At 37.4% G+C, this 27647-nt stretch overlaps 2 protein-coding genes across 6 annotated transcripts in view; one reads left to right on the top strand and one right to left on the bottom strand.

Annotated features, from left to right (window-relative positions):
- Nucleotides 1-1165: 1165 nt before the first annotated feature.
- On the top strand, nt 1166-25140 carry ATP6V1E1 (ATPase H+ transporting V1 subunit E1). The gene is made up of 9 exons (XM_072654146.1): nt 1166-2018; nt 4916-4981; nt 9024-9133; nt 9294-9360; nt 16246-16335; nt 17038-17106; nt 18874-18968; nt 20227-20314; nt 24000-25140. Exons 1-9 carry the CDS (start codon nt 1986-1988, stop codon nt 24060-24062), a joined length of 681 nt encoding a protein of 226 aa, XP_072510247.1. The 5' UTR covers nt 1166-1985; the 3' UTR covers nt 24063-25140.
- SLC25A18 (solute carrier family 25 member 18) overlaps nt 25141-27647 on the bottom strand; it is a 16500-nt gene continuing 13993 nt past the window's right edge. For all 5 annotated transcript variants that reach the window (XM_072654142.1, XM_072654141.1, XM_072654144.1 and 2 more), the window contains 4 exons: nt 27441-27603; nt 26965-27119; nt 26356-26431; nt 25141-25770 (listed from right to left, as the gene is read on the bottom strand). In XM_072654142.1, coding sequence (XP_072510243.1) covers nt 25620-25770; nt 26356-26431; nt 26965-27119; nt 27441-27603 — 545 coding nt within the window. In that variant the 3' untranslated portion in view covers nt 25141-25619. The remainder of the gene's footprint in view (nt 25771-26355; nt 26432-26964; nt 27120-27440; nt 27604-27647) is intronic.

The raw sequence follows: 27647 nt of genomic DNA, 5'->3' as shown, positions 1-27647 counted from the left end.
GGTTCCCTTGCAATTTCACCTGCTTTTGCTAATGTGTTACAATAAACTTTTGCCACTTGACTGAGAGAAGGCATTGTGTGTGAAGGTGTGTGCATTTGTTCCAGGTCACTCTGCCTTGGCATTCTCAGGGTCCTAGCACCCCAAAACCTCTTCACTTCTCTTAGCTTTTCTAAGCTGGGGCACTGTGTATGTGGAATATTTAATATACTTTCAGGCATGATTGAATTATTGATTGACTTTAATGAGCTAATTTTCCCCTTCCTTCTTTTTTTAAATCTATTAACATGGTTGAACTGGTTTAAGGGGGCTAGGTATTGGAACATAGGTAGATGTCCCTTTCCTATTTACAGTCTACCATGTGGAAACTGTGGAAATGCTGCTCACCTCTGAACTGAGAGATGATGAACTTAAAATGCAAAAAAAATACACATTTTTGAGACATGGCCACTGTGGGTATTTGCTTTACTAGAGTGACTAGCCATTTACCTGTGCAGTGAGGGCTTATTTATTTTAATTTGCTCAGGTATTGGAACAGATAAACAAATAAAAATTAATAATTAAAGATAACAAACCTTTTGAAAAATTGCCAGACATGGAAAAAAATATCTTTTTGGGAAAGCCTGCTTTCAGGGGAATTGCACTGAGTGATGATGAAGTTCCCTGATTGATTGCTGAGCTGGAACTCCGTATACAAAAGGAGCAACCCATCTTTATTCCTTTTTCCTTCCTATGGGAAAAGCTGGTCTGAGTAAGCTCCTGAGAGCTGTGAGGGGTATACACAGCTGGCTATGGTGGCCACGAACACATGGTACCTTTTGTTCCTTTTGGGTTTGTCTGTCCAAATGAGTACACCGAGAGATGGAAACATCCAGGTTAACGTGTACGTTTGTCAAGGCCCAAAGATCCCGGGAAATCTTCGGGGGGAACAGGAGCCACGTGCCCAGAATGGCAGGGGGCAGGAACAAGGAAAGTATCTTTACTGGAGTGGGTAGATACTCACAGGACAGGTAAGTTCGGAGAGTGGACCCTCCGCGGTGGAGAGAAGTGCCAGCTCTGCGCTCAGGAGGAGCACAGAAGCTTGGAACCGGAGTGCCCTTTGTGCTAAAACCGAACCTAAGGGATGAGATAAGGGAGGAGGCATTTCCAGCCTGGATCGCCACTTTTTGTCACGTGTGTTGCCTACATGAGCCCGCTCTTCCCGTTGACTGGGGGGGTTTAGGGGTGGGGAGAGAGGTTTTCACACAGTGTCTCAGTAAAGGCCTTTGCTAAAGGTTTCAGCGGGTGCTCAGGAGCTGCTCAAGTACCCACGGATGACTTCTGGAACCCCGGAAATAACCCCGAGTGGGTGTTAGAGACCTCCGCTCCAAGGGATGGCTGTCTGCGCAGGAGATGGGAGGATGTATACCGAAATGGTGACGGGAAATCGAAAGGTGTCCATAAAAAGGTGTTAAATTGGGAGCTTTCGACGGCGCTTCTCTTTACGTAAATTGGAGGCTCGGAGTCCACACTCTTGCCCCGCCAACAAAATGTCTTTCTGGTTAACGAAGATTAGCTCCCTTAATTAATCAAAGAACCAACTCATTTTTCTGTTTACTCGGAATGCCAGGCTTAGAAATGCACAGTATTTGGGGACAAAGCAATAAAAAAGGCGAGGGCAGACGCTTCCGGATACAAGCACCGCCGGCGAGGACCCGTTCTCTCCGTCAAGGACAGAGGAGCTCCCGAAGCCTTCAGACCCGGACAAGCTTCCGGCTCACGAGTTATCCGCAGCGAGGGGGCGGGGCTTTCCTGGCTCCTCTTTCTCCCGTTGGCCGCCGGGGAAGAGAAAAAGGGGGCGGGCGCCGTTACCTGAGGAGCAGCTGACCGGAACCGGAAGCTGGGCTTGTAAAGTGAAGAAAAACCGGAGCGCTCGGCCTCCGCGGCTGTTTTCATCTTCTGCTGCGCCTGCAGGCTGACCGCGCAGTGTAGGAGTAGCTGCCGTCACCATGGCTCTCAGCGACGCCGACGTCCAAAAGCAGGTCCGGGCCCCACACTCTCGAGCCCTTTGCGGTTTTCTGGGCTTGACGATCCGGAGATGTTGGGTTGGATAAGTGGTTCTGCTAACGCGAAGACGACCGGGACCCGGGGGCCCTCGGGGCCGCCTGTTGTTGGGGGGAGGGCGTTGTGCGGAAGGTCACGGACTGCAGTCATTCTCCCACGCCCTCTGACCTCTTAGCCCCGATCCTGCCCCCGGGTCTGAGTCTTTGGGTCCCAAGTTGACTCTTTGTGCCGGTGGGACCTTGCTTCGTAGGGGGTGGAGGCAGGGGGAGGGTGGCAGGTTCTCCTCGGGGATTAGAAATGCGCTCTGCCCATCCCGATGGGGTTTTCTAGCTCTGCTGGGGCTTTCAGTGGGATTCTGTGAAATGTGTCGGGCTTCCCGATGGAGCAGTCCTGAGGCATTCCGCCCTAGCCTACGCGTAATTTTCAAGAAAAAGGAAGTATTGTGGGAAGAGCACCAGACTGGGGGTCAGGAGCCTGGTTCTCTTATTATCTCTGCCACTGATCTTGGGCAAGACAGTTCCCTCCCTTTTCTGTAAGATGTGAGGATTGGCTTAGATCGAAGAGTCTTAGCTTTCACGTAATTGTCCTTTGTAATCCTACGTATTTTATTTTATGGATTTAAAAGCATTCTGGAAAAGGTCCATAGGCTTCACTGGACGGCCGAAGGGTAGCCATTATGGTACGAAAAAGATTAAGGATGACCTCCAGGGTCCCTCGTAGACATAGTATTCTCTGATCCTGTTAACACTTACCTTGTCGGTTAAAAAACAGTACTTCAGAATATTTTTGCGTTGTCTTGAATAGATGGCTGTATCATTTGGTGATTTCTTATGGAGAATCTTTTGAAAGAAAGAAGGATGGTAGATCTATAAGTAGTTTCCACCTCAGTACATAACAATGAAGAACCAAAATCATTTCAGTTAAATATCCTTGCCAAAAGGTTTTTTAGACAAGGAAACTAAGGTCATATTAGCAGGTAAATGGTAGAAACAGAATTAGAGCTAAGCCCCTGAGTTGCCATATTTTGAGGTAGTTGGAAGATTGTCTGACTAATATTCACACACTGGTGAATATGCTGGATGAGGAATGGAGAAAAACCACATTGGAATATGGAATTTTTTTCTCAGGCTTGGAAATAACACTCACTACATATTTTTTACTAGGTTATTACTGTGTTAAGTAAGACGAAGAATGATCTTTTTAAGCTGTATTTGCTGCTAATTTCTAATTAAAATTTATTTTAGAAAAAGTTATAGGAAATCTTGTATTGGTATGCATTGAAAATGAATAGCAGTCTCTTGCTGGAGGAGTATCAAAGTACCCAAGGGAGTGTTTTCTTGGTTACTGAAAAGACCAAAAGTCTTTGAATCTTTAATTAATTAAATCTGAGACTTTGAAGTCTGTTCTTGCCTCCCCTCTCAGGCCCCCAGAAGTCTTTCTAGAGTTAAAGTAGATTTACTCCCAGAACTATCCAAAGAATCACTGCATTTTCATATTTGTTTCTGCCAAATGACCGGTGTTGAAATGTGTAGATATTTGGGTACAAAGAATCTAGTCAGTCAGCTATAAACATCTGCTTTATTACTTGGGGGGAAAAAGGAAAGGGAATAAGCATTTATATAGCACCTACTGTGTGCCAGGCTAAGTGCTAAATACTTTGCAAATGTTTCATTTGATTTTATAGAATAAATTACTCATTTGTACTAAAGCCAATATTTATGATTTATTGGGTGTTGAGTATATATTTTAGTGGTGTAATACCTTTTTGAGTAATTTTTTAAAGCTTGCTAAATTTCTTTGTTAAAATATAACATCCTGTTTTGCGTATTTTTTTTTTTAGGGAATTTTTTTTGCTTAGGAAAATGTCAGTTGTCTAGGTTTATTCTACACTGAATTTACATTTGTGTAGAGGGAAGAGATCGTTATCTTTCAGGAGGCCAGAATTTTCTTGCTTTGAGGCTAAAATCTCTTTGGCTAAACTTTCTTTCCAACAGATCAGTGAGATAAAACACTTTGTCCTCCTTGACAGTCCCCTGGACTTCTCCTTAGAGGTCTGCACTGATCTAGTCAGAACTAGTTGCTGAGTCCCTCTGGAATAATGAAGGCAGATAATGCAGGTTTGAGCCAAGGGACAGTTTTGTGTTAAACACGGCTTCTGTAGCATTTATAAATACCCACTATTTTTGTTCTTTTAGTTAAGACAAGTTGCTTCAAATGGAATTGCACCAATCACATCCTCAAGGTCTTTGAGGTCCCTCTTACAGTCACAGTATTTTTCCACAAGTATAATAAATTTAAAAATAATGATATTGTGATCATGAGGATTATAAGGCTTATAATTTAAAGTCTTTTGTTTGTGTGTAAGGTACAAAAGTTTCATAATTATCTGTATAGATTTTTATAGATGTTTTTAGATATTTGAAAAACCTGCTTTTGAAGATATGTTAACTAAGATATATTATCCCTTGGGTAGTATTCCTGGGGTTTACATCACTATTCAGGAATGTTATTATATTCAGATGGTCAAAATATGTTCATGATATATTATTTATAGAATAATCTTAAGAAATAAGTACTATGACACTACTTCCAGAGTTAAATCCACAAGGGATTCCCAGGTTGCCTTTATTTTATGGGGCATAATGATCTAGAAAAGAAAGGACTTGGTAGATAATTTCTTTTTAATTTTTAATTCACCTATTACTAGTTTTAGACTCAATTGGTATCAATAAATTTGTTAAATAGGTTGGTCTAGAGTCTCACCCAAGACTGTAGAGTTGTTTAAAGTGTTTCACATTTGAATGTGAAAGGATAGGTGCCGTACTTTAAAGTATTTCTAGAGCCACAAGAAAATCGAATTTTTTTCTTCTTACAGATCAAACACATGATGGCTTTCATCGAACAGGAAGCAAATGAGAAGGCCGAAGAAATAGATGCAAAGGTAAGGTTAATGATCTTTAGCAAAGTAATAGTACATTTATATTCTTTACCCCACTAGCTGAATGTCTAGACATTCAATGCCTTTAAACAGACCATAGCCTCTTATCCTAGGGTCAGGAAAAATGTGGTTTTTGTTTATAGAAAACAGTTTTGTAAGCACTATCATTTTTTTCTTTGCAAATTAATTTAGGCTATGAGGAATACCTCAGGATTCCTCTAATGGAAATCAGATAGATGTAGCTTTTTCACATCCGAAAGCCGGAAATGAACAGCCATGCTTGCAGTATGAATATTTTGTTTGTATTTCAACATAATTGGTTTCCTTGGTAAGCCTATGAAACTTACTGAAATTATTTCTCTAGGTCAGACAATATTATAAATATGAACGAAGTTTTAAAGTTCCATATGGAAAATATGCAAATAAAATGGTGAAAATGAGCCACTTAATAAATACTGTATATTTTCTTTCCCTTCTTTAAACAAGAAATATCTAAAACTGAATTGCCATGATTATGCTCATTAAAAAAACCTGCAAAAAAACGTTCTGAGAAAGGGTCCATAGGATTTACCAGCTTGCCTAGGAGTCCATGATGCAGAAGAAAGGTTAAGAGCTCCTGCTTTAATCAGCTAACAAGTACTTAGAAAGTACCAAATGTTATGCTAAACTGAGGTTACAAAGAGAGTCTTCCCTGAACATACATAAATTAAAACATAAATAAATCTATAGTAAATGGATGCTAAGGGGGAATGTCACTAGCAGCTGGGGTGATCAGGAGAGTCCTATTGGAATAGTGGCGCTTAAGCTGAACCTAAAAGGAAGCTGTGGATTCCAAGAGTCACATGTTGAGAAACATCAAATAATGGCTAGATGGGAGAATTTGTGGAAGGGAATAGAATGAATATATGGAGATTGGAAAAGTAGAAAGGGACTAGGTTAGAAAGAGCTTGAAATGCCAAACAAAGGGCTTTGTTTGATCCTTGGCAGTAGGAGGAAGCAACTGGAGTTTATTCATTGGGGTAAAGTGACATCTTCAGGTCCACACTTCATAAAAATCACTTTAGGATCTAGGTGGAGGATGAGTTGGAAAGGGGGAAAACGAGGTAGGGAATTTAATTAGATGCAAGATGGAGCCATGGAGAAAAACCCACGCTGGATAAATAGATCTAGGCATTGTATGCATAGGAATGAAACAATGGAAAGTGATAAGATTATCTAGTGAGAAAACACTGGAAGAAAACAGAGAGGACTAAGGCTTATTTAAACAGACTGTGTGTTAGCCACTTACTAAATTCCTTACACATTTATCTCATTTGATCTTCACAGTAACCATGTGAGGTAGGTACCATTATTGTCCCTATTTTACTATTGAGACACTCACCTTTAGTGAACTTTCTGGATGATAGGAAAAGAAAGGGAATGATCGGATGAAAAGAAGAGAGCAGTGTCAAAATCTTAGGCCACAGAAAGTATCTAGGAGTTGAGGATAGTTGGTAGTGTCAAATGTTGCAAAAAAGGATGGGAATTAAGAAGGGGTCATTATTTGTGTCAGTTAAGAGATCTCTTGGTAACTTTGGAGAGTGCAGTTTCGGTTGAAGCCAGAGTTTAGAAGAGAGTTTGAAAAGAGACAGTAGAGCTGGTAGTGTTTTGAAGAGGGGAGATAGAAGGTATATTGGAAGAAACTAGAAATGAGAATAGTAGGTGAAGAAGTAGAGATGATGGTGGAGGCATTTGGCTAGAGAAGACAAGAAGGGATAAGGTCAAAGGTACATTTGGGGGCGTTGGCCTTGGCTTTAGTTATTTAAAGTTAACTTCTCAATGGTTTTGTGCTCAGGGAATTCCTGCTGTGAATTCCATCTGTATTGTAAATTAGTCTTAGAATGTTTCCTGGCATATTGAGCTTAAGTATCACAGATATGTGACAGAGGCAGAACATAAACCTACATTTTCCCAACTCCAAGACCACCCATTGACTACATCAACTATATCACTGTCTCAGCACATAGATGCAGCCTTAAAATTGGCCATGTTGAGTTTTATTAGACATAGGAAAAAGAAAATCACTCTAAAACTTCCTGACACATAAACATTTCTGACAAAAAAATAAGATTTTTTGTTGTGTGATGGTGTTTTGATGACCTTTTATTTTACTGATTACTGTAATTACTGTACTATTCATTTCTTCTTGGACCATTATCCATCTGATGTTCTTCAGATACAGAAATCTCAGCATCATCCGAAACATCTTCATCCACCATGATGGGAAAGGAGATAAGCTGCTGGGGTTTTTTTTGTTTTTTTTTTTCAGAATATGAAGACTCAGTTAACTTTTTAAATATTAAACTCTTTTAATTATAAATTTTAGCTCATTTTTTCAGATCTTCAATTTCATTAATCATGACTACTGGTATGTACAGAATAGGAGGAAACGTCAGAATTTTATGTCCTTATATGAGAAAAGTAAATTTTTTTTTTTTTTTAATGTTTAACAATCACTGCCATACAATTGCGATTTTATCCCACCCCCCACTACCTCCCTCCCTCCCCACGACTGCATACAGTTCTGTATAGATTCTACATATACTTTCCTATTGAGTATATTTTCACTATAGTCATGCTATGTAGTCAAACTAAGATAAATGAAAGAATCCGTATAACAAATCAGAACATGATACACAAACAGATACACATACACAAACATGATCTGCTACATTATGTGAGTGACTTCCATATTTCTCTCTCTGAGTGTGGAAGGCATTTTGCCTTGAGGTCCACCATTGGGATTTTTTTTTTTTTTTTCAGAAGTTCTTGTGTTATTACAAAAATCTAAGTCTACCAGAAAAAACTCTCACACACTGTGGTTGTTGCTGTGCATAAAGTTCTCCTGGTTCTGCTCCTTTCACTCAGCATCAGGTCATATAAGTCCTTCCAGGCCTCTCTGAAGTCTTCTTGTTCATCATTTCTTATGGCACAATAGTACTCCATTACATTCATATACCATAATTTATTCAGCCATTCCCCAATTGATGGACATCCCCCTGACTTCCAGTTTTTGGCAACTACATAGAGTGCTGCTATAAATATTTTTGTACATGTGGGACCCTTTCCCATTTTTATGATCTCTTGGGGATATAGTCCTAGTAGCGATATTGCTGGGTCAAAGGGTATGCACATTTTTGTAGCCCTTTGGGCATAGTTCCAAATTGCTCTCCAGAATGGTTGGATGCGCTCGCAGCTCCACCAACAATGAATTAGTGTTCCAACTCTCCCACATCCTCTCCAGCATTTATCATTTTCTTGTTCTGTCATGTTTGCCAATCTTATAGGTGTGATGTGGTACCTCAGAGTTGTTTTGATTTGCATCTCTCTAACCAATAGTGATTTAGAGCATTTTTTCATATGATTATAGATAGCTTTAATTTCTTCCTCTGAAAATTGCCTGTTCATATCCTTTGACCATTTATCAATTGGGGAGAGAAAAGTAAATTTGATTGCAGACTTTTAACATCTACTTTTCTTGAAAAAAAAAGTTCATATGTTGTCTGGAGAGAGTTTTGCAGCCTAATTTGCATACAAATTCTTGATCATATCCTTATTCTTAATAATAACTGACATTTATGTATCAACTTCAGGTTTTCAAAGCACTTGACATACGTTTTTTCATTTGATCCTCATAGTTTTATGAGGTAAATGCTTATATTGTCTTCATTTTAAGATGTAAAAACTAAGGTTCAGAAGTTAACTAGTAAAGTGTTAGAAGCAGGATTTGAACCCCAGTCTCACCTAACTCCAAGTTCAATCCTACCTTATACTGCCTTTCCTATATGTATTTGAGAATTATCTGTTTCTCATTTTCTATATATTAAAACTAAAAAAGCAAAATCTAATGAGATGAGGCAGAATAAATTTCAAGTTTTGTGCATTACATCACATAGCTATGAGAGAACACACATCACCCAGGAGTTTGGACAACAAGTTTGCTGCTATGTTGGAACCATTTTTGGTCAGTAATTAGTGCCTCTGAATGTAAATTGGTTCCATGTAGGCAGAAGAAGAGTTCAACATTGAGAAAGGTCGTCTTGTGCAAACACAGAGACTGAAGATAATGGAATATTATGAGAAGAAGGAGAAACAAATTGAGCAGCAGAAGAAAATGTAAGTAGCTTCCACTTCCTGGTGTTTCGGGTAAAGAGCTTTAGTAATGGCAGTCACTGAAATCATGTGGTAGAACATAGGTAAATATTAGCTCGTTGTCCAGAATGTATAGCAGCGTCTGCGCTCCGTACTGACTCCTATGTTTCTATGCACCTTCCAGTCAGATGTCCAACTTGATGAATCAGGCAAGATTGAAAGTCCTCAGAGCCAGAGATGACCTTATCTCAGTAAGTATCTAGCCGCTATGGTATTTTTTTTTTAATGTACTTTGCTTTGATAGGGATTGAATTGACCCAGTTTATTCCATTAGGTGGTTGATGATTTAATTTTTAAATAGATGGAGTATGTTTAGGTCAAATATAAGTAACTTAGGAAAAGAATTTCTATAATTGCTATTCAGATTATAGAGAACAGCTCTCGAATTAGAATACTTTACCACTGGCTTGATGACCAATTCTTAAATTGAATAATTGATCCTTTATACTGCTGAGCTCAGAGTATAGGAAGAAATTTATTGCTAATTTAGTTTGTCTAATGGAGCAGAAATGCAAAATGTTCATAGCTCCAAGTAGCTGATGATTTATGTCTTAAACAAGGTTTAGCGTTCTGTGAATAATGGTAGTTAGTTTCCTCCTAGAAGAGAATTACTTTATCAAATTAGATTGATTGACTCACCTAATTCATTAACTACTTTAAGGTATAGTAATCCTTTTTGGTCATAATTGATGTAGTTAGTCACAATCTTCTCTAGTAACACAAAAGGTGTAACTATTGCAGGTGCCATTTATAAACTTTAAAGTGTTAGAGGTTTGTGAATTTATTACAAATGAAGAATTGTGCAAGAAATGTGTCAAAAGATAGCAAATGTACTAGCAGAAATGGTCAGGCATGCTGCAAAAGTGGGGAATAGCAGATAACCTACATGCTTCATTGGTACTCATTGGTGCCTATGGCAGGAGATGTAGAAAAAGGCCGCTAGCATGTTGGGAGGAAATGGAGGAAAAGGCACAAGTGGTTTGTACTTCATGATATTGGAAGGAGTGTTGTGCTCACAGATCTATGAAGTATCAAAGCAGTTTATGATGTAAATGCCATAACGTTGTTTAGATTTAATGCCAAGTATTTTACTACATTCAGATGGTTAAGATGAAATACTAGTTTTTATAATTTGGAACATCTAGTTTATTTTTTTGGTTTCTATTTATTGAACACAATCCTTTTAGAAGTGGAAAATGCTGAAAAAGATCTTGTAGTTTATTAAAAAAATACTTTTCATAATAGAGCCTTTGATAACTTAATTGTTTTAGATGGTAGTGTGTATTCACACACATATGTATATGTATATATCCTATATACATAAAAATCAAGAACTTGTTCTCAGTAGATTACATTATGAACAAGCAGCTCTAAAAAAGGGAGGCAAGGTATCAGCAAACAACCATTTGTAAAAACGTTTCCAGTTACCAATGAATTGGAATATGTCTCAAAAGTTATTAAATTGTGCATACCCTTTGACCCAGCACTACCAACTGCTTATCACCTACCTCAAAGAAGAAAAGGGAGGGTATGTGTGTTGTACGTATTAATGTATGGATGGACGGATGTGTGTATTCTACTAACAATGCACCAGTATGCCTATCCCTCCAGCATTAGCCTTTCCCATCTTTTGTCATAAGTGCTTACAGTGTGTCCAGCACTGTGTTATTTGATAAGAATATGAAGAAAGACAAAAGACAGTTCCTGCTGTCCTATAACAGTCTAATAGTGGAAACAAAATACAAACAACTATTTGCAAATAAGATATATAGATGATAAATGGAAGATAATCAACAGAGGAAAGGTATGATTCTTGAGGGGGAATCGGGAAAGGCTTTTAGAAGATGGAATTTTAGCTGGTTCTGGAAGGAAAGCAGGAGGAAGGCATGAAGAGGGAGCAGAGAACTGACAATGAAGCGAGTATCATGTCAATTGGTGGATGATTCAGCAAGTTGTATATATGAATGTAGTGGAATATTATTATTGTGTGGTAAGAAATGACAAAAGGGATGGTGATTAATCAATGAAGAATGAAATGAACATAACCTCAAGAACAATATATAAAATAATGTAAAGAAAAATAACTAAAAAGATGTAAGAATTTGGATCAGTTCAGTAGCCAGTGTCTATTCTAAAGGGTAAAACATGTTCCTCGTTTCTTGACAAGGAAGTAGTTGACTATAGGTGCAAAACAATATACTCTCAGATGTAATCAGTTTGTGAATTTGTTTTACTTGATTGTACTTTAGGGAGGGCTTTTATTTTGAGGGGAGAGATTTGTGAGATAAAGGAGTAGGTAGTAATTATGATGCAAAGAAAAGAAAAAAATACCAGTGAAGCCTTAAATACACAGAAAAAAGTAGAAGGAACTTCAGAATGGAACTCAAGACAATCTGGACAGTGCTGGTACTATTGTCTTAAATTTAAAATATGCTTTTAAAAAACATACTTTTGTATGCTGAAATAGTAGCTTTCTTTTTTAAAAATAATATTTTATTTTTTCAAGTACATATAAAGACAATTACTAAGATTCATTTTCTTAAAATTTTGAGTTCCAAATTTTCTCCCTCACTCCTCTCCCTAAAAATGTAAAAATTTTAAATAGGTTATATATGTGCAGTCATGTAAAACATATTGCCCTATTTGTCATGTTGTGAAAGAAGAAACGAACGAAAAGGAAAAAGTCACAAAAAAGATAAAAGAAGGGATAAAAGAATGCTTCAATCTGCAGTCAGACTCCATCAGTTTTTTCTCCGGATATGGATTGCATTTTCCATCATGAGTCCTTTAGAATTGCCTTGGAAAAATGTACTTTAAAAAATAGCAAGATGTATGTAATAGAAACTCATTGTTTTATGCAAACCTCATTTCCTGCTCTCTGTGTATGGAAATGTTTGTCATTTTTAAGTTCTTAATTAAAAAAAAAAGTTAGTGTCCAGAAATGAGGGAAATGGTAGTCTTACTGTACTCTGCCTTGAACATCTGGTGTATTGTGTTCAGTTCTGGTTTCCATGTGTTAGGAAGTAAATTGGTAATACCATGGGAGGATGTCAGTAGAGCTAGGGGGAAGGGAGAGGGTGATTTGAGGAAGAGAAGCCTTTGGGGTAGGGGAAATGAAGGTGGGAGAGAGAGCTTAATGAAGCACCGTCATTTGGAAGTGGTTATACTTGTTCTACTTGCCCCTAGAGGGTAAAACTAAGCAGTGGGTAGAAGTTGAAGAGATAAAATTTTGCTTTACCAGGAAGTCTTATGTATGATCAGAACTCTCCCAAAGTGGAACAAACTGCTGTGGGACATAGTAGTTTTAATTCAATTCAACAAGCATTTATTAAGTTGCTATGCAGAAAGTACTCTCCTAGTTGCTGGAAATATAAAAATAAAAATGAAAACTATCTCTTAAGCAGCTTACATCCTACTATGAGGATACAGACAAGTAAATGTAATACAAGAAAATTTGAGAAGAGGACATTACTGTAGGATGTGGCAAGTAGGGGGAGGTTCTTTGAAGTAAGGGAGAAGACAAAGTACTTTCTAAGCGTTAATGATAGTTTGTACAAAGGCATGGCAGTGATGGGTAAAATGTCAAATCCCATTAACAGCAAGTAGGCTGGAATGTCAGAAGAGCTGTATAGGAAACAAATAGGGGAATATTCCTTGTATCCTAATTAAGAAGGGCTTTAAAAGCCCAACTGAGGAATCTGTATTTTTATCTTAGAGGCAATAAGGGACCTACTGAAGATTCTTGTTCAGAAGAGTAATAATGTAGTCATTTGACAACTGATTGACTGTGGAGAATGAGGAAGAAGGAAGAGTTTAGGTTTCTGCCGTTACAGAATTTGAGTGACTTTCCAGATGGTTTTGTTGTTGTTCAGTGGTGTCCAACTCTTCATGACTGACTCCATTTGGGATTTTCTTGGCAAAGATATGGGAGTAGTTTGCCATTTCCTTCTCCAGTTCACTTCGCAGATGAGGACACTGAGGCAGATAAAGTTAAATGATTTGCCTAGCCTCACCCAGCTAGTAAGTGTCTTGAGGCCAAATTTGAACTCAAGGATTCCAGGCGCAGCACTCTATCTACTGTGCTATCTAGCTGCCCCATAAAGACCTCATGAAAAACATAGAAAAGCAGAAATACTAAAGCCTTCATATTTTGTCAGTAAAATTATATTCAATAAAAGGCCCTTAAAGAAGTAAGAAGAAATTGGAGTCTATAATTCTAAGAACAAGTGGATCAAAGAAAAAAGTATACAAACAACAGAAAATTTCATTAAATAATATGACATTGAAACATTAAATTTATGCAGCAAAGGCATTTTTTTAGAAGAAAATATATCTAAAGTTTGTATCAAAAAAGGGAAAGAAAAATGACTTGGGTGTGAAATTAAAAAAGAAAAACTTGAATAATGTCAGAAAATCGTCAACTGAATAACAAAGTAGAAAAATCTGAAAGTTAAAGAGTTTAATAAAACTGAAAGCAAAAAGTCCATTGAATTGATAAATCTAGAATCTGTTGGGCTTTTGGGGGGGGCGGGGAGAAACACTAATAAAATAGATAAGCAGTTATCCAACCTGATGGTAAAAAAAGAAGGAAGCCAAAATTTTCATATCAAAAAAGAGAACTTAGAACAATTGAAGAGGAAATAATGAGAAATTATTTTGCCCTACTGTGAAAGCTAATAATTTCAAGAAAATGGATAAATACTAACAAAAATATAAAATATTCAACAAAAGAAATATACTATTTAAATAACCCAAAAGAAATTGAATAAGCCATAAATGAACTCCCGAAGAAGAAAACCAGGAACAGATGGATTTATAAGTGAGTATCAAACATTCAAAGAACAATTGATTCCAATATTATATAAGCTGTTTACGGTAATAAGAAAGTAAGTCATACTTCCAATCTCTTTCTGTTATGTCATTATGGAAGCATAGTAAAGAAACTGCAGACCAGTATTCCCAAAGAACATTTGATGTAGAAATTTTCAGATAAAATATTAGTAAGTAAGCTGTGACAACATATTAGAAAGATTATTCACTATGACCAGGTTTGGTTTACACCAAGATTTCTCTGCCCAGTTGGTTCAGTATAAGGAAGAATATAGCAAACAATTAAAACAAACAAACAAACATGATTATGCCAATCAATAGTGAAAAGGCTTTTGACAAAATTCGCCATTGATTTTTAGAGCTCACAGGAATAATAAGATCTTTTCTTATTATAGTAAATAATATTTAAATCTAAGAACAAAAATTATATGTAATAGAGTAAAATTAGGGCTCTCCAGTAAGTATTATCACCACTACTAATTAACATAGTGCTAGAAATGCTAGCTCTAGCAACAAAACAAGAAAAATAAATTGAGAATAAGCATAGGCAAAAAATAAACTGAATTGAGATGATCTATTGAAAAGAGCTCTAAAATCAACTAAAAATGAATAGAAATTTTAACTGTTGTAAGATACAAGATAAATACACATAAAATATTTGCATTCCTATATGTAACCAACAAAACCCAGCAGGAATAGACAGAAGGAGAAATTCCATTTAAAATAACAACAACCTGTAAAGTGTTTGGGAATGTATTTACCAAGATTAATTCAGGTATTATATGAATTTAACCATAAAACACTCATTGCAAAATTAAAGGCAAACATGTGTAATTGGGGAAATAGTAATTCCTCATGTGTAGGTCAAGCCAATATAATAAAAATAACAATGCTACTACCTAAATTCCCAAAAGAATATTTTATAGAGCCAGAAAAAATAAAATTCATATGGAAGAACAAAATTCCAAGAATCTCAAAGTTAATAATGAAAAGTTATGGAAAGGAAGTAGATCAGTACCAGATGTCTATAAAACAGTAATTAAAAATGATTTGATACTGTTTCAAAAAAGGGAGGTGATTAGTGGAACAGTTTAGGTATACAACATACGGAATCAAACACAATAGCATAGTGTTTGACAAACCTGACAATTATAGTTACTCAGGAGAGCAACTGCTAGGAAAACTGGACAAGCAGTCTAGCATAAATTGGATTTAGACCAACTCCTTATGCATACATACATACATACCATAAGATAAGCTCTAAAATGGATACAGGAACAAATCAGAGGAATAAGGAAGACTTTGCCTTTCAGATTTTTTAGATACAGGAAGACCGTGATAAAATTGTGAACAGTTTTCAAAGAAAAAAATCCAAGCTATCAATAATCATGAAAAAAATACTGTCACTAATGATTATAAAAATCCAAATTAAAGCAACTTTTAAGAATCTGCCTCATACCTACTTATGACACTGGCAAAGGTGACAAAAGTGGAAAATGACAAATGTTAGGGGTATGAGAAAAAGAAAGGTACACTAGTTTACTGTTGGTGGAGCTGTGAATTGGTCCAGCCAATTTGGAGCTATGCCCCATAAAGTTAACAAATTTTATATATATCTTTTGACCCAGCTATGACCCTACTAACCCAATGAAAGAAAGAGGAGTATGTACAAAGATATTTATAGCAACTCCTTTTTTGGTAACCAAAAATTGAAAATGAAGAGGGCTTCCTATTTGGAGAATGACTAAACAGATCATGATATATAAACATAATGAACTATTATTGTGTTATCTGGAAACTAGACAGACCTTTTTGAACTAATTAAAGGTGAAAAGTTGAAGTAAGAACAATTTATGCAATGGGACAGTAGGAGGAAGAAATTTTTTAAAAAGTTATTAAAAAATGAAAAAGTATTCTTTAAAAAAGGATTGGGAATTGTTATTGAGTCCTTTTAGTCATGTCCACCTTTCCATAACCCCATTTGAGGTTTCTTGGCAAAGATACTGGAGTTGTTTTCCATTTCCTTCTTCAACTCATTTTACAGATGAGGAAACCGGTAAATAGTGTTAAGTGATTGGCTCAGGCTCACACAGTTATTAAGTGTCTGAGGCCAGATTTGAACTCTCATGACTCCAGGGCCAGCATTCTATCCACTATGCCACCTAGCAGCCTAACCTTCAGGCATGTGGAGTCTTTTGGCAGGATTTGAAAATGACTTTCTGCTTTCCTTTATCCTTTCTCTTTAGGACTTATTAAATGAAGCAAAGCAGAGACTCTCCAAGGTAGTGAAAGATACAACCAGGTATCAGGTGCTTTTGGATGGTCTGGTCCTTCAGGTAATTTTGCATACTATAAAATATGGCTAGAGGCCCCACCCTTTCTAATAAACATTTCCTAGAACTTTTTTTTTTTTTACTAAGTACTGCCTTTAGTATTGGAACTTACTAATCATGAAATCTTCTCATATCCATCAGTTTTCCTTTAATAAAGCTTTCCTTTAATTCTTTTCTCTTTTCCTTGTCTAGTATGGAAATCTGTTACCTAGCCTTAATAAAATGGTCCTGATAGCACTTTTCTACAAATTTATCCTGAGTAATTCAAGTAAAGTTTACTTGGAACACTCAGGTTCTAGCTTCCAGTTTGTATCACAGATCCTTACTATAAATTGACTCTTGACAGTTTGACTGAAGAATCTCAGTGCTTATTCATTGTCTGACACCGTATCATGTAATTATGTTAATTACACTGTCTCCTGGTATCTTAATTACAGTAAGAATTATGCTTTCTTTGTAGCCAATAAAAAACAAAAACTAGATTTTGTTTTAACCTGAATCTCATATCTGCATTTTTATGTTACCATTTGAAATCATTAACTTCACTTTTATTGTTTATGTAAATACTGTTATTTTTTGGAAACTCACTATCTTTTTTCCTAAGCTGTATGAAATAAGTGCCAGAAAATGTTTCTTCTCTTGCTTTTTTTCTTAAGATTTTAATTTGTATTTTCTGCCAGTTCTATCTATTCTTATTTTGCATAGGGTTTATACCAATTGCTGGAGCCACGAATGATTGTCCGTTGCAAAAAAGAGGATCTCCCTTTGGTCAAGGTAAAGAATATGATGTTTATAGGAGAAGAAAACTTTTTATTAAATAATTTGTTTTCAGTTTTTAACAATCACTTCAAATAATTTATTTTCAGTTTTTTACAATCACTTCCATATATCTTGGATTTTTCCCCCCTTCCTCCCCAAGAAAGCATGCAATCTTACATAGGTTCTACACATACATTCCTATTAAATACATTTTCACCTTAGTCATGTTGCATAGAAGAATTAAAATGAATGGGAGAAACCATGAAAACAAAACTTTAAACAAGAAAAAAATGGTCTGCTTCACTCTGTGATCCAATTCCATAGTTCTTTCTCTGGATGTGGACGGCATTGGGAATTTTGTTAGGTTCTTGTGTTGCTGTGTAGGGCGAAGTCTACCAGAAAAATTCCTCGTACACTGTGGTTGTTGCTGTGCACAAAGTTCTCCTGGTTCTGCTCCTTTCACTTAGCATCAGTTCTTATAAGTCTTTCCAGGCCTCTCTGAAGTCTTCCTGTTCATCATTTCTTATAGCACAATAGTATTCCATTACATTCATATACTACAATTTATTCAGCCATTCCCCAATTGATGGGCATCCCCTTGATTTGACCACCACAAAGAGTGCTGCTATATTTTTGTACATGTGGAACCCTTTCCCATTTTTATGATCTCTTGGGGATACGGTCCTAGAAGCAGTATTGCTGAGTCAAGGTAACACATTTTTGTAGCCCTTTGAGCATAATTCCAAATTGCTCTCCAGAATGGTTGGATCAGCTCACAGCTCCACCAACAATGAATTAATGTTCTAACTGTCCCACATCTTCTCCAACATTTATCATCTTCTTGTTTTGTCGTGTTAGCCAGTCTGATAGGTGTGATGTGGTATGGTACCTCAGAGTTGTTTTGATTTGGATCTCTAATCAATAGTGATTTAGAGCATTTTTTTCATATGACTATAAATGGCTTTAATTTCTTCCTTTGAAAACTGCCTGTTCATATCCTTTGACCATTTATCAGTTGGGGAATGACTTGTATTCTTGTACATTTGATTCAGTTCTCTATATGTTTTAGAAATGAGGCCTTTGAAAACTTACGTTCTTTAAGAGGGAATTGTTGGGATTTCTGGCTACCCTGAATCAGGGGAGTTGAAACATGACATGTAGGCAGTATTTATATTTACTAAGAGCATCCAGTTTTTATCAGTGACTAGTCCTCTAAGATGGGTTTAATTTAGCAGTGGGATTGAGTCAGTCTGTTACAGAAAAATATGAAATTCAAAAAAAATCTTTATATAAGAGGGCTCACTCATGCAAAGCAGACAGTTAAAAATATAAAGGTTTATTGGCAAAACATATTCTCTAAACTATTTTGGTGCACTTCAGTGGAGTGGTCCTAAAAAATCTAACTGCACATTGATCTTCCACCCTTTAGTACCTTCTTTTCCCCAGAAAGTAGATAAATATAAAATTAGTAAAAATATATTGCAATAATTCATATCAGTATTCTGTAATTAATAACTGAAATTGCAGATACAAAAAGTAGAATGATAAAATTTGGCACCTTTAACCTAGTACAGTACTCAGTTCTTAAAGAAAATGGAGAGATTTCTCACTGTGTTCTCACTGCGCTTCTGACACTTCGTTGAGTTTTTGATGTCTAACAGCAGTAGCATTTATTTTAAGCACTTTACAATCACAGTGAACATTCATATATGTTTTCTTATTTGTGGTATGCTGTGAAGTTGCTGCCAAAACCTTTGATCAGTATTGTCTTTTGTTTTCCAGGCTGCAGTGCAAAAAGCGATCCCTATGTACAAGATTGCTACTACAAAAGATGTTGATGTTCAAGTTGATCAGGAGGCATACTTGCCAGAAGAAATGTAAAGAGCAATATTATTGGTTTTTAGGGACTAAAGATGCGTCCTTTAGCTTGACATTTATCGTGGTATAATTTCTCTTAGCCACTTTGAGCTGCACCTCACATTAAAAATTCCATGGTAGAACTGGACAATGAACTTACAACTAACATTGATTTACAAGGCTCTGGCTTTTCTTTTTGTGCTTTTTTATATTCTTATCCCTTGTTCATGGAGAGATGTCCCAAAAGTCTAGTGTCATGTGCCCCAAACACAGTTCCAGGCAGAAGTAGAAATCAAGTGGCTACTGTATGCTGAATGCTAGGTGCTCAAAGGAATAAAAAAAGAAATAATGTAATCTCTACCCTTGCAGTATATCATAAAAGACATTCAGGTCACTGTGGTGGCTATTTTTGCCATCAACCAGTTGGAATGGACCACAAGATGTGCCTTTGTGTAGTATAGGATATGGCAAGGACATTCTTGGGGTGTTGTCCCCTTTGTGATTCCCACTGCTATAAAGCAGGTCTTGGGGACTTAAATGCATTCCATAATCTTTGTTAGAGCTGTCTCTGCGATTACAGTTGAGAGCCCTTCATTGTACATGATGGAGCAAGCAGTAAAAGTAGAGAAGATGTATCCTTCATTCTCAGGGAATCTGTCTGATCGGGGAGACCAAATGCAGATGAAATAAATAATTAGAAAACAATTACAAAAAAACAAACATTTAATACTTAAATTTTAAATTTTAATTTAATAGATTAGACATTAATATTTAGATTAAATTCCATTAAAACATAATTACAAAATAAATGCTTATAAAAGAAAAATTTCCATGTCCCAACTGCTATTTGATGCTAAAGATTTTTGTGCACCAAAAGAATTTTTTCCCTTGGGTTTCCTTATAACAAGATTTGACCTCCAGCCTATGTGGGGAGGAACTGAGGTCCTAAGGGTTTCAGAGCCATCACAGTGGAATGTTAGGGGAGGAAGTGGATTTTAAGTCAGGACTCATTGTTCCATTGCAGTAGAACCACCAGTGCTCTCCCTATTCTGCTTATTTGGCAATAGATGACAGTGTTTTGACTGAATCAAGTATTACATTATCAAGTGAAATACTACCTGTACTGTAATTTTATACACGTTGTGTGCTTTTCTGCACTAATTTATTATGTTATTTGTTGCTTTGAGGAGCAAGATTCTCTTAAACTGCTGGTATTTTATGTTGAGATACTGCCTTGTCAAAGATACTCTTAACCTGAAAATTATTACTTTTTTCCAGAGCTGGAGGTGTTGAGATTTATAATGGGGATCGTAAAATAAAAGTTTCTAATACCCTAGAAAGTAGACTGGATCTTATAGCCCAACAGGTGAGTAGTAATCACTGATGTTCACTTTCCCTATTTATCAAATGTAAGCTTTGTGGGGAGAGGTATAGAGAATAAATATCCTCAACTTGTCCAAAAATGAGTAACACTGATATTTGGGTTTTTGTCACTTTGTTTCTAGAAAAGGTCAGCATAGAAGGGTCTCTGGAGCTGTATCTAGGTAGTGATCAGGATCAGTGATTTTGAGGACAATAGTTATAGTTACAGGCACTGGGTCATATGTATTGAGGTGATACTTTTCACATAAAACAGGATTTGCGGTCAGAATAGGAACTCTTTGGAGCTCTATTTATACATAATGTTTTACTCTGTAGCAAATGGTAATCAAAGTCCCCCTCTTGTAGGAATGAAAGGAAATAAAGTAAATATTCCTTTAAAAGAAGCTTCTGCAGTCATATTATTAGGGAGTTTTGAGCAGTGCACTTTGAGGTAAAAGAGTGAGTTATTTGCCAAGTATCTGTTTCCCAAAAATCAGTTTTTACAAAGTGAGTGCAGGGCCAGAGCCTTCAGGCTTGATTGATCACCACAAAACCAGCTGGGAACATGTCTGTGCTCCTGAATACTCTGCATTTTGTAGTAGTGGCAAAGGCCTGTTTCTTCCTCATCCAGGAATGCAAGTTGCTCTCCACAGTCAAATACATGTTTTACTCTCTATGCTAGAGTACTGCATTAGGGAGTAGCTCCAGATGACCAGATCATTTCCATTCAACCTAACAGATATTTGCAAAGCACTTACTAAATCTGGGCAACATGTCTGAAAACATGGTCTCTCTTAAGAACTTTGTAATAAATTGTGTGATGTGGGAGATACTGGCACAGGACTGCCCAGCATGACATGCCCTCATCAAAGAAGATGCCATGCTCTGTGAGCAAAACAGAATTGAAGTAGCTCAAAAGAATTATGAGGTGGGCAAAGAATCCACCCCAAATATTCACAGGAACTATTTGTGCCTGACCTGTGTTAGAGCATTCCAAGCTCCTATTGGTCTGATCACCCACAGTCAGACACATTGTAACTTGACTCTTAACATAATGATGTCATTTTGGTCTTCTTTGAGAACAAAGGACAGCAACCAGCCAGCCAACCAAACCTGGGAATTCAAAGATAAAAATGATACTGTCCCTGCCCTCCAGGTGTTTAGATAAGGAAGATGGCATGAAGGATGACTTGGGGAGGAGGAGAAGATAGAAGCAGAAAGATTTATTGTGTGGTAAGATCAAGAAAGCAAGAGCAAGAAAATGAGTCTAATCCTTTGACAACTGAAGTGCTTCTCTAAAAGTTTCTCAGAAGGACTTAATGGAGTAACCAACAATGTTGGGGATATTTTATCATTTATACTTCTATTAACCTGCATGTGAAACCTTCTTACACTTATAAGGATTTGTAAGATGACCCAGGCCTACAACAGGAAAATTTCCTCGTAGGAGAATAGTACAGATTTTTCAAATGAAATCTTGATGGATACTTAATACACTTAGCTGAATTACGATGTGTGGAAGACCTAAATAACAGTTTAGGGGGAAAATAATAATTTGAGAGTTGGAAAAAACTTAACTTTGACTATCTAGTCTAGCCACACTATTTGACAAATGATCATCCAGCCACTGATTGAAGACAGGGACCTTAACCATCACTATTCTAATTTTGTGTAGATCTAATTGTTAGGAAGTTTTCCCTAACATCAAATAAATGTGTGTCTTTGACAGTCATTTCCCCTGGTTCAGACTGTCACCTTATTCCTTGAAGTTATACCCTTCAGTGTAGCACAAGATCTCATTAGCGTTTTTGCCTGCCACATCACACCCCTGATTCATATTGAGCTTACAGTCCACTTTAACCCCAAGATCATGCTTTCCCCCATCAGTACCAAGAACAAATCCTTTAAGTACTTCCCTGGAGAAAGTTGATAATGTTTACATTGAATCTTTTAATCTGACAATCCAACTGGTCTCAAATCCATCTGGTTATGTTATCTAAACCGAGTCTTTCCATCTCCTCATCCAATAGGTTGAGATACTTTATCAGAAGTTTTGCTAAGCTCTAAGTAAACTATGTCCAGCATTCCTCTCATCTAGTTTTGTAATCCTTTCAAAAAAGGAAATGAGGTTAGTTTGGCATGATGTGTTTTTGAAGGAGCCATACTGGCAGAAATTTTTGATTCTTTAGTTTCTTTTAGAATATTTTTTGGGGCGGTGGGGGTGGGGGAAGAAGTAACTTTCTGGTTTAGGAACAGTTCATTTTCAGTAAGAATGATCGCACTATGGCAAGAACAACTCATGTATAGTTTGAATTGGCCATGGGCCTTATAAGTATGCCTGCTCGTTTTGGTGCATTTTGGGAATTATAGTAACCAAAGGGTGGTATTATCCTTGGAATGGGAATAACTGTCTCAGTATGTCAAAGAATCCCCCAATCTTTTCCTCATCTCCCCTCTGTTACCCACAGAAGATCCATGGAATGAAGCCTTGCTCTCATTGGGCTGAGACATGAATTCTAGGGCTAGGCTGGGATAGCCCATTCCTTCTAGGTGGGCCCACAAGAAACCCAGGCTGACTCTTTGTAATCACTGCCTCTTTTTCTAAATGTTTGCCAAGTGAAATCAAGTTCACTAGCTATATTTGGCATAGTTTTTGAAAATCAGGATATTTGTCCCTCTTCAAATTGTAGTACCTTCTCTTTGAACCCAGTGGTATAGCTTATAAACCAGATGGCTTGGATTATTCAGGGCAGCTGCCAAAATGATATTCCTAAAACAAGTTTCATCATGGTCACTCTTGTGGAAATTTCCAGTGGTTCTCCATTACCACAGGATAAAATGCAAACTCCCCAACATTTAAAGCCCTTCAGAGTATACCTCTAACCTATCTTTTTAAGCTTATTATACATATCTTCCTATGTATACTTTCATCCCCATGGCTGAAATGCATTCGATTCATATCCTTCTTAGAATCTTCCTTCAAAGCATGACTGAAGTGCCATTTTCTAAAAGAAGCTTTTCTTGAGCTGCACCTTTCCTTCCCAGCCACCTAAAATTAACAAAAATAGTCTTTTCCAGCTGATTTTGCAGGTAAGGAAACTGAGGCAAACCAGGGTTAAGTGACTTGCCCAGGGTCATACAACTTAGTGTCTGAGGCCAAATTTGACCTCACAGAGATCTAAATCTAAATTCATTGCTTTATCCACGGTGCCTCCTAGCTGCCCCCTTTCCATCTAAAACTACTTTGTATTTATTTATATGTGAATATATTTTCCTGTCAGCATAATGTAAAGCCCTTAAGGGCATGATTTCTGTCATTATATCCCTAATGTATGTCTGGCACATTTGTTTGCCTGGCTTGTTCACTCATTTCAGTTGTGTCTAACTCTTTGAAAACCCATTTGGAGTTTTCTTGACAAAGATAGTAGAGTTCTTCATCTCATTTTACAGATAAGGAAATAGGCAAACAGGGTTAAGTGACTTACCCAAGGTCACACAGTAAGTATCTGAGGACAGACTTGAACTCACAAAGATGTCTTTATGACTCCAGGCAGGACACTGTACCACCAAGCTATCCACCAGTTGTATGGTAGGCATTGAAAAAAAAAAGTAGTTACTGAATGGTGTGTGAATTAACCAACTGGACCTGACCATTAAAGGGGAAAAAAACCTATTCTTTCTCTTTGCAGATGATGCCAGAAGTCCGTGGGGCCTTGTTTGGTGCTAATGCCAACAGGAAATTTTTGGACTAAGCCTCTGATGAGGTGGGATCCATTCCATCTGCTGTATTGTTGAGTTGTGTGTGTCTAAAATTGAAGAAACAACTATCAATGTTCTCCTTTCTGATGCTCTGACATCGTCCTATGTTCTTCCAGTGGAGTAGCCTTTGTGTAGAATGCCATCAGCCTAAATGTTAACTTTGAGAGAGGATTTATGGACTTAAACTGTCAAAGTAACCTAGCTCATGTAGAAGTGACTAAGTTCTGATCTCTACATTCTAGGGACAAGGGGAATACATAGCAGTTGCATGATTTTCACTGAGAATCCTTCTGTGATCTGCCTTAGATTGGAGTGAACTGTGTATGTGAGGTATATTATAGCCTCTTTGTATTTTATTTCTATAGGTTACTTTAATGTGCATAAGGAGCATGTATTCACTCCAGCATTAATAGTATTACCCCTGCTAATGATTTGGGCTTAGAGGCTTTCCTCAGTTATATCTGTGATTCAAAAACCCAAACTATGAATATGCTTTATTTATTAAAATAAAAAATATGTGGATCAAGCTACAATAATCTCTTTTTCAGGACATTCACAGATTTGAGAGATGAGGTGAAATGTTTGGGGTGTTATCTAGGAAAGAATAGCTTTCTACCTACTACCTACATGTCTGTACCAGGTCTGTGTCTTACTCTCTCATCTCATATGCCATAGTAATAATGGTACTTCCCATTTAGGATTCTAAGACATTGGGTAGGAAAGTATTTTTATCCGTTTTGGCTACAATTGTGAGTTAGGGTGGATTTGCATTCAAGAGCATATAGCCACGTTATTAGCACAATCCTCAACAATCTTTCTCTTGCTACGGTAGTCTTGGGATGTATAGGAAAGACTTGGCTTTTGTAGTCCTTTCTTCTTGGGAAATGAAAACATTTGTAAGCTCACTTTTTTTTCTCATAGCAGACTTAGAGAATTCTGAACAACTATGACTAAAGTAAGGCTAAATGACTTCACCAAGCTCTCCCCATTGATTGTAGAAGAACTTAATCCAATGCAACGCTCATTCATTGATAAAAAAAATTAACGATATAAAGAAACTGGTAACAATAATTTGTTCATTGCTTGTTTTAATATTTATTTTGTTCAGATAAGATACAAGGATTGTTGGCTTGAAAAAAAAAAAAGCAAGCCAGTATTCATTCAAGCTTTGTTTAATTCTCTCTCAAGCTTTTCATAGAATGAGATCTTAAGCAATCTTTTTTTTCCTCTAATATTAATAATCAAGTGTTGAGACTTGATCTCAGTAACTACTTTAAGGGTCGTCATGCATATAGCTGAACTGACTTTTCCCCAGAGAATGCTCATCTCTAGTCACCCTGATCCTGGAACTGGTCATGGTCTGGAGTTGGTATGGTTAGTTACAAAGGTTTCCATAATTATCTCTTAAGCTTCTGATTTTTCTTTTCCCCAATGTCTGAAATTAATTCCTGGCTTCATAACTAGCAATTAATGTGACCAGGTCCATTTTTCAGTGTTTATCAACTATTAAATTAAAAGAAGTATTGTTGTATTTGCTGGAGAGTCCTTTTTTAGCTCGATCTAAAGAAAACTGTTAGGATGGCTTCCCCAATTCCGAGGTAATATACGCCTTGTGCAATACCAAAGAGAGGGGCTATGACTAGGGCCCGGCAACCAGCCCCTTTCATAAAGGCAGCAGGTCCCTCATGAGTCCAGATTTTCCTGGAGAGAAAAAAGATCCTGGTCAGCTGAAGAGCAAAAGTACAACCTAATACAAGCAGAATGCAGTGCATTCTATCCCTATATTACTGTTTCTTGGGTTAGGAGGAGCTTAACTAGGAAATGTTTTTCCATAGGCTAATGAGTGATACAGCAGTTATGCTCTGGGTAGTCAGAGGAAACTAGCTAAAAGGAGCTTCCCACTTTAGCAGTCAAAGGGAGCAAAAATAGTTGTTTTCCTCCCGTGGAGTTGTAAGGAAGAAGTAGAATGGGTAGGTCCCAGCTTTTTTAATAAGACAAGATTATTCAGATGGGAGGGAATGAGGAAATGCTAAGGCTTAAGAGGGCAAAGCAGTTAATGTTCTCTAGGCTGGTTCTTTTGAGAACACTATATGTTCAGTTAAATGTTTAAGCAGTACCTATTATTTGTAAGGCACTGTGCTAGGTACCAGGGAAACAACAATGAAAAAGTGACAGATTATCAAACTGCCTCCTTGGGGGTAGGAACTACTGGGGATAAGATGTGCAAAAATTAGAATCTGCAATTTATAAATTAATTACAGTCAAATTACAGAAAACAGTCCTCACCTGGCACAGTCTATAATCCCATCATAGACTTCGTCCCCCACACCTTTCTTGAGAGTTTGAATTCGTGTTTTCACAACTAAAACAAGTAGAAAAAGAAGTCACAAACTTCCTGCCTCTGATGTCTTAAGTTGTTGGGTTTTCCTGATTCCATGCTCCAGCAAACAAGAAAGAAATCATGACAGTTGACCCAAGGCATTTCCTCAGAAGAGACATAACTAGCCACAGCCCTAAAGCCGAAGGAGGCACTGCTGGAAGCCCATTATTTTGCTTGTTACATTAACCAGAAATAAAAATTGAATTGTCAGGTTATTTTTTCCCTGGTCTAGACTAGTCTCCTGGGAGGTAACAAGTTGGTGAAACCAAGGCAGAAAAGGACCTGTCACTGGCTGAAAATAAAACACAGCTCTTTAGTTAGGGAAGAACTAAATCTATGTATATTAAGTTCCCTATTACTCTAGTTTTTATTGTAACTTTCTCCTAATCTGATGCTTCATAATTAGACTGTTACCCTAAAAACATTTTTAAAACGTACCTTAAAGTTGACTTAGCCTTCACCCCAAACAGATCTACTCCTGTCTCTTAAGTCACCAGTTTAACCCAGACTCTTACCATCAAAGGGTGTCACTGCAGTAGCAGCCAGAGAACCTGCTAAACAACCAGATGCAAATGAGTGGGCAAAAGGGGCCTTCCCAGTAGCTTCATTGATCCCCAGATGGTTGAGGTTGGCAAAAAAGGGAAAATAGATGACGGAGAAAGGAATATCCCTGTAGGAGAGGAGGGGAAATTGCTTATACCACAAACCAAAAGACCAATATCCTAGCAACATGTAGGCCCAGTCAGTAGGCAGAGGTTCTTTCAATTTTCTTGGGGCCCTGCGGTAGGATCTTGACAAAATCCACCCTTAGCAAACAAATGGAGCATGAGAACAGTCAGCTATCCCAAGGTGGAACTGGGGGTAAGGGAAACATTTGATGTGGCCTACCAAAGATGCCTTTGAATGATCCTATCCCTCTCTGATCAGTTCTATTGCTGGGAAATCGAGCCTGAAACCTATTTCCAAACTAGAACACAACTTCAACCTTTACCTCAGCAGAGTAGCACCAAAGCCCCTGTAAAGGCCACTCAGGCCTCGAGTACGAAAGAGTTCCCAGGCGATGACCGTGGCAGAAGGACGCTTAGGGGTGGAGTCTGTGGTGTAGGGTCTGACAGGGGATGCTGCTGCCTTACATGTCCTGTGCTGCTGGCCAACTGGAAAAGATGGGAAAAGCAGGCAGGCTTCCTTTTCTTCCCTG

Source organism: Notamacropus eugenii, chromosome 3 (genome assembly GCF_028372415.1).
Source record: "Notamacropus eugenii isolate mMacEug1 chromosome 3, mMacEug1.pri_v2, whole genome shotgun sequence".
In the NCBI taxonomy this organism is placed as follows: domain Eukaryota; kingdom Metazoa; phylum Chordata; class Mammalia; order Diprotodontia; family Macropodidae; genus Notamacropus; species Notamacropus eugenii.
Note: the sequence above shows the minus strand (reverse complement) of the source record. Positions and strands in the feature narration are given on the sequence as shown.

Excerpts from the sequence above, each read along its gene's own strand:
- ATP6V1E1 (XM_072654146.1), top strand. The coding sequence starts at position 1,986 with ATGGCTCTCAGCGACGCCGACGTCCAAAAGCAG. Across the intron at positions 4,982-9,023 it reads CCGAAGAAATAGATGCAAAG|GCAGAAGAAGAGTTCAACAT; the intron begins GTAAGGTTAATG and ends GGTTCCATGTAG. Across the intron at positions 20,315-23,999 it reads TGGATCTTATAGCCCAACAG|ATGATGCCAGAAGTCCGTGG; the intron begins GTGAGTAGTAAT and ends TTCTCTTTGCAG.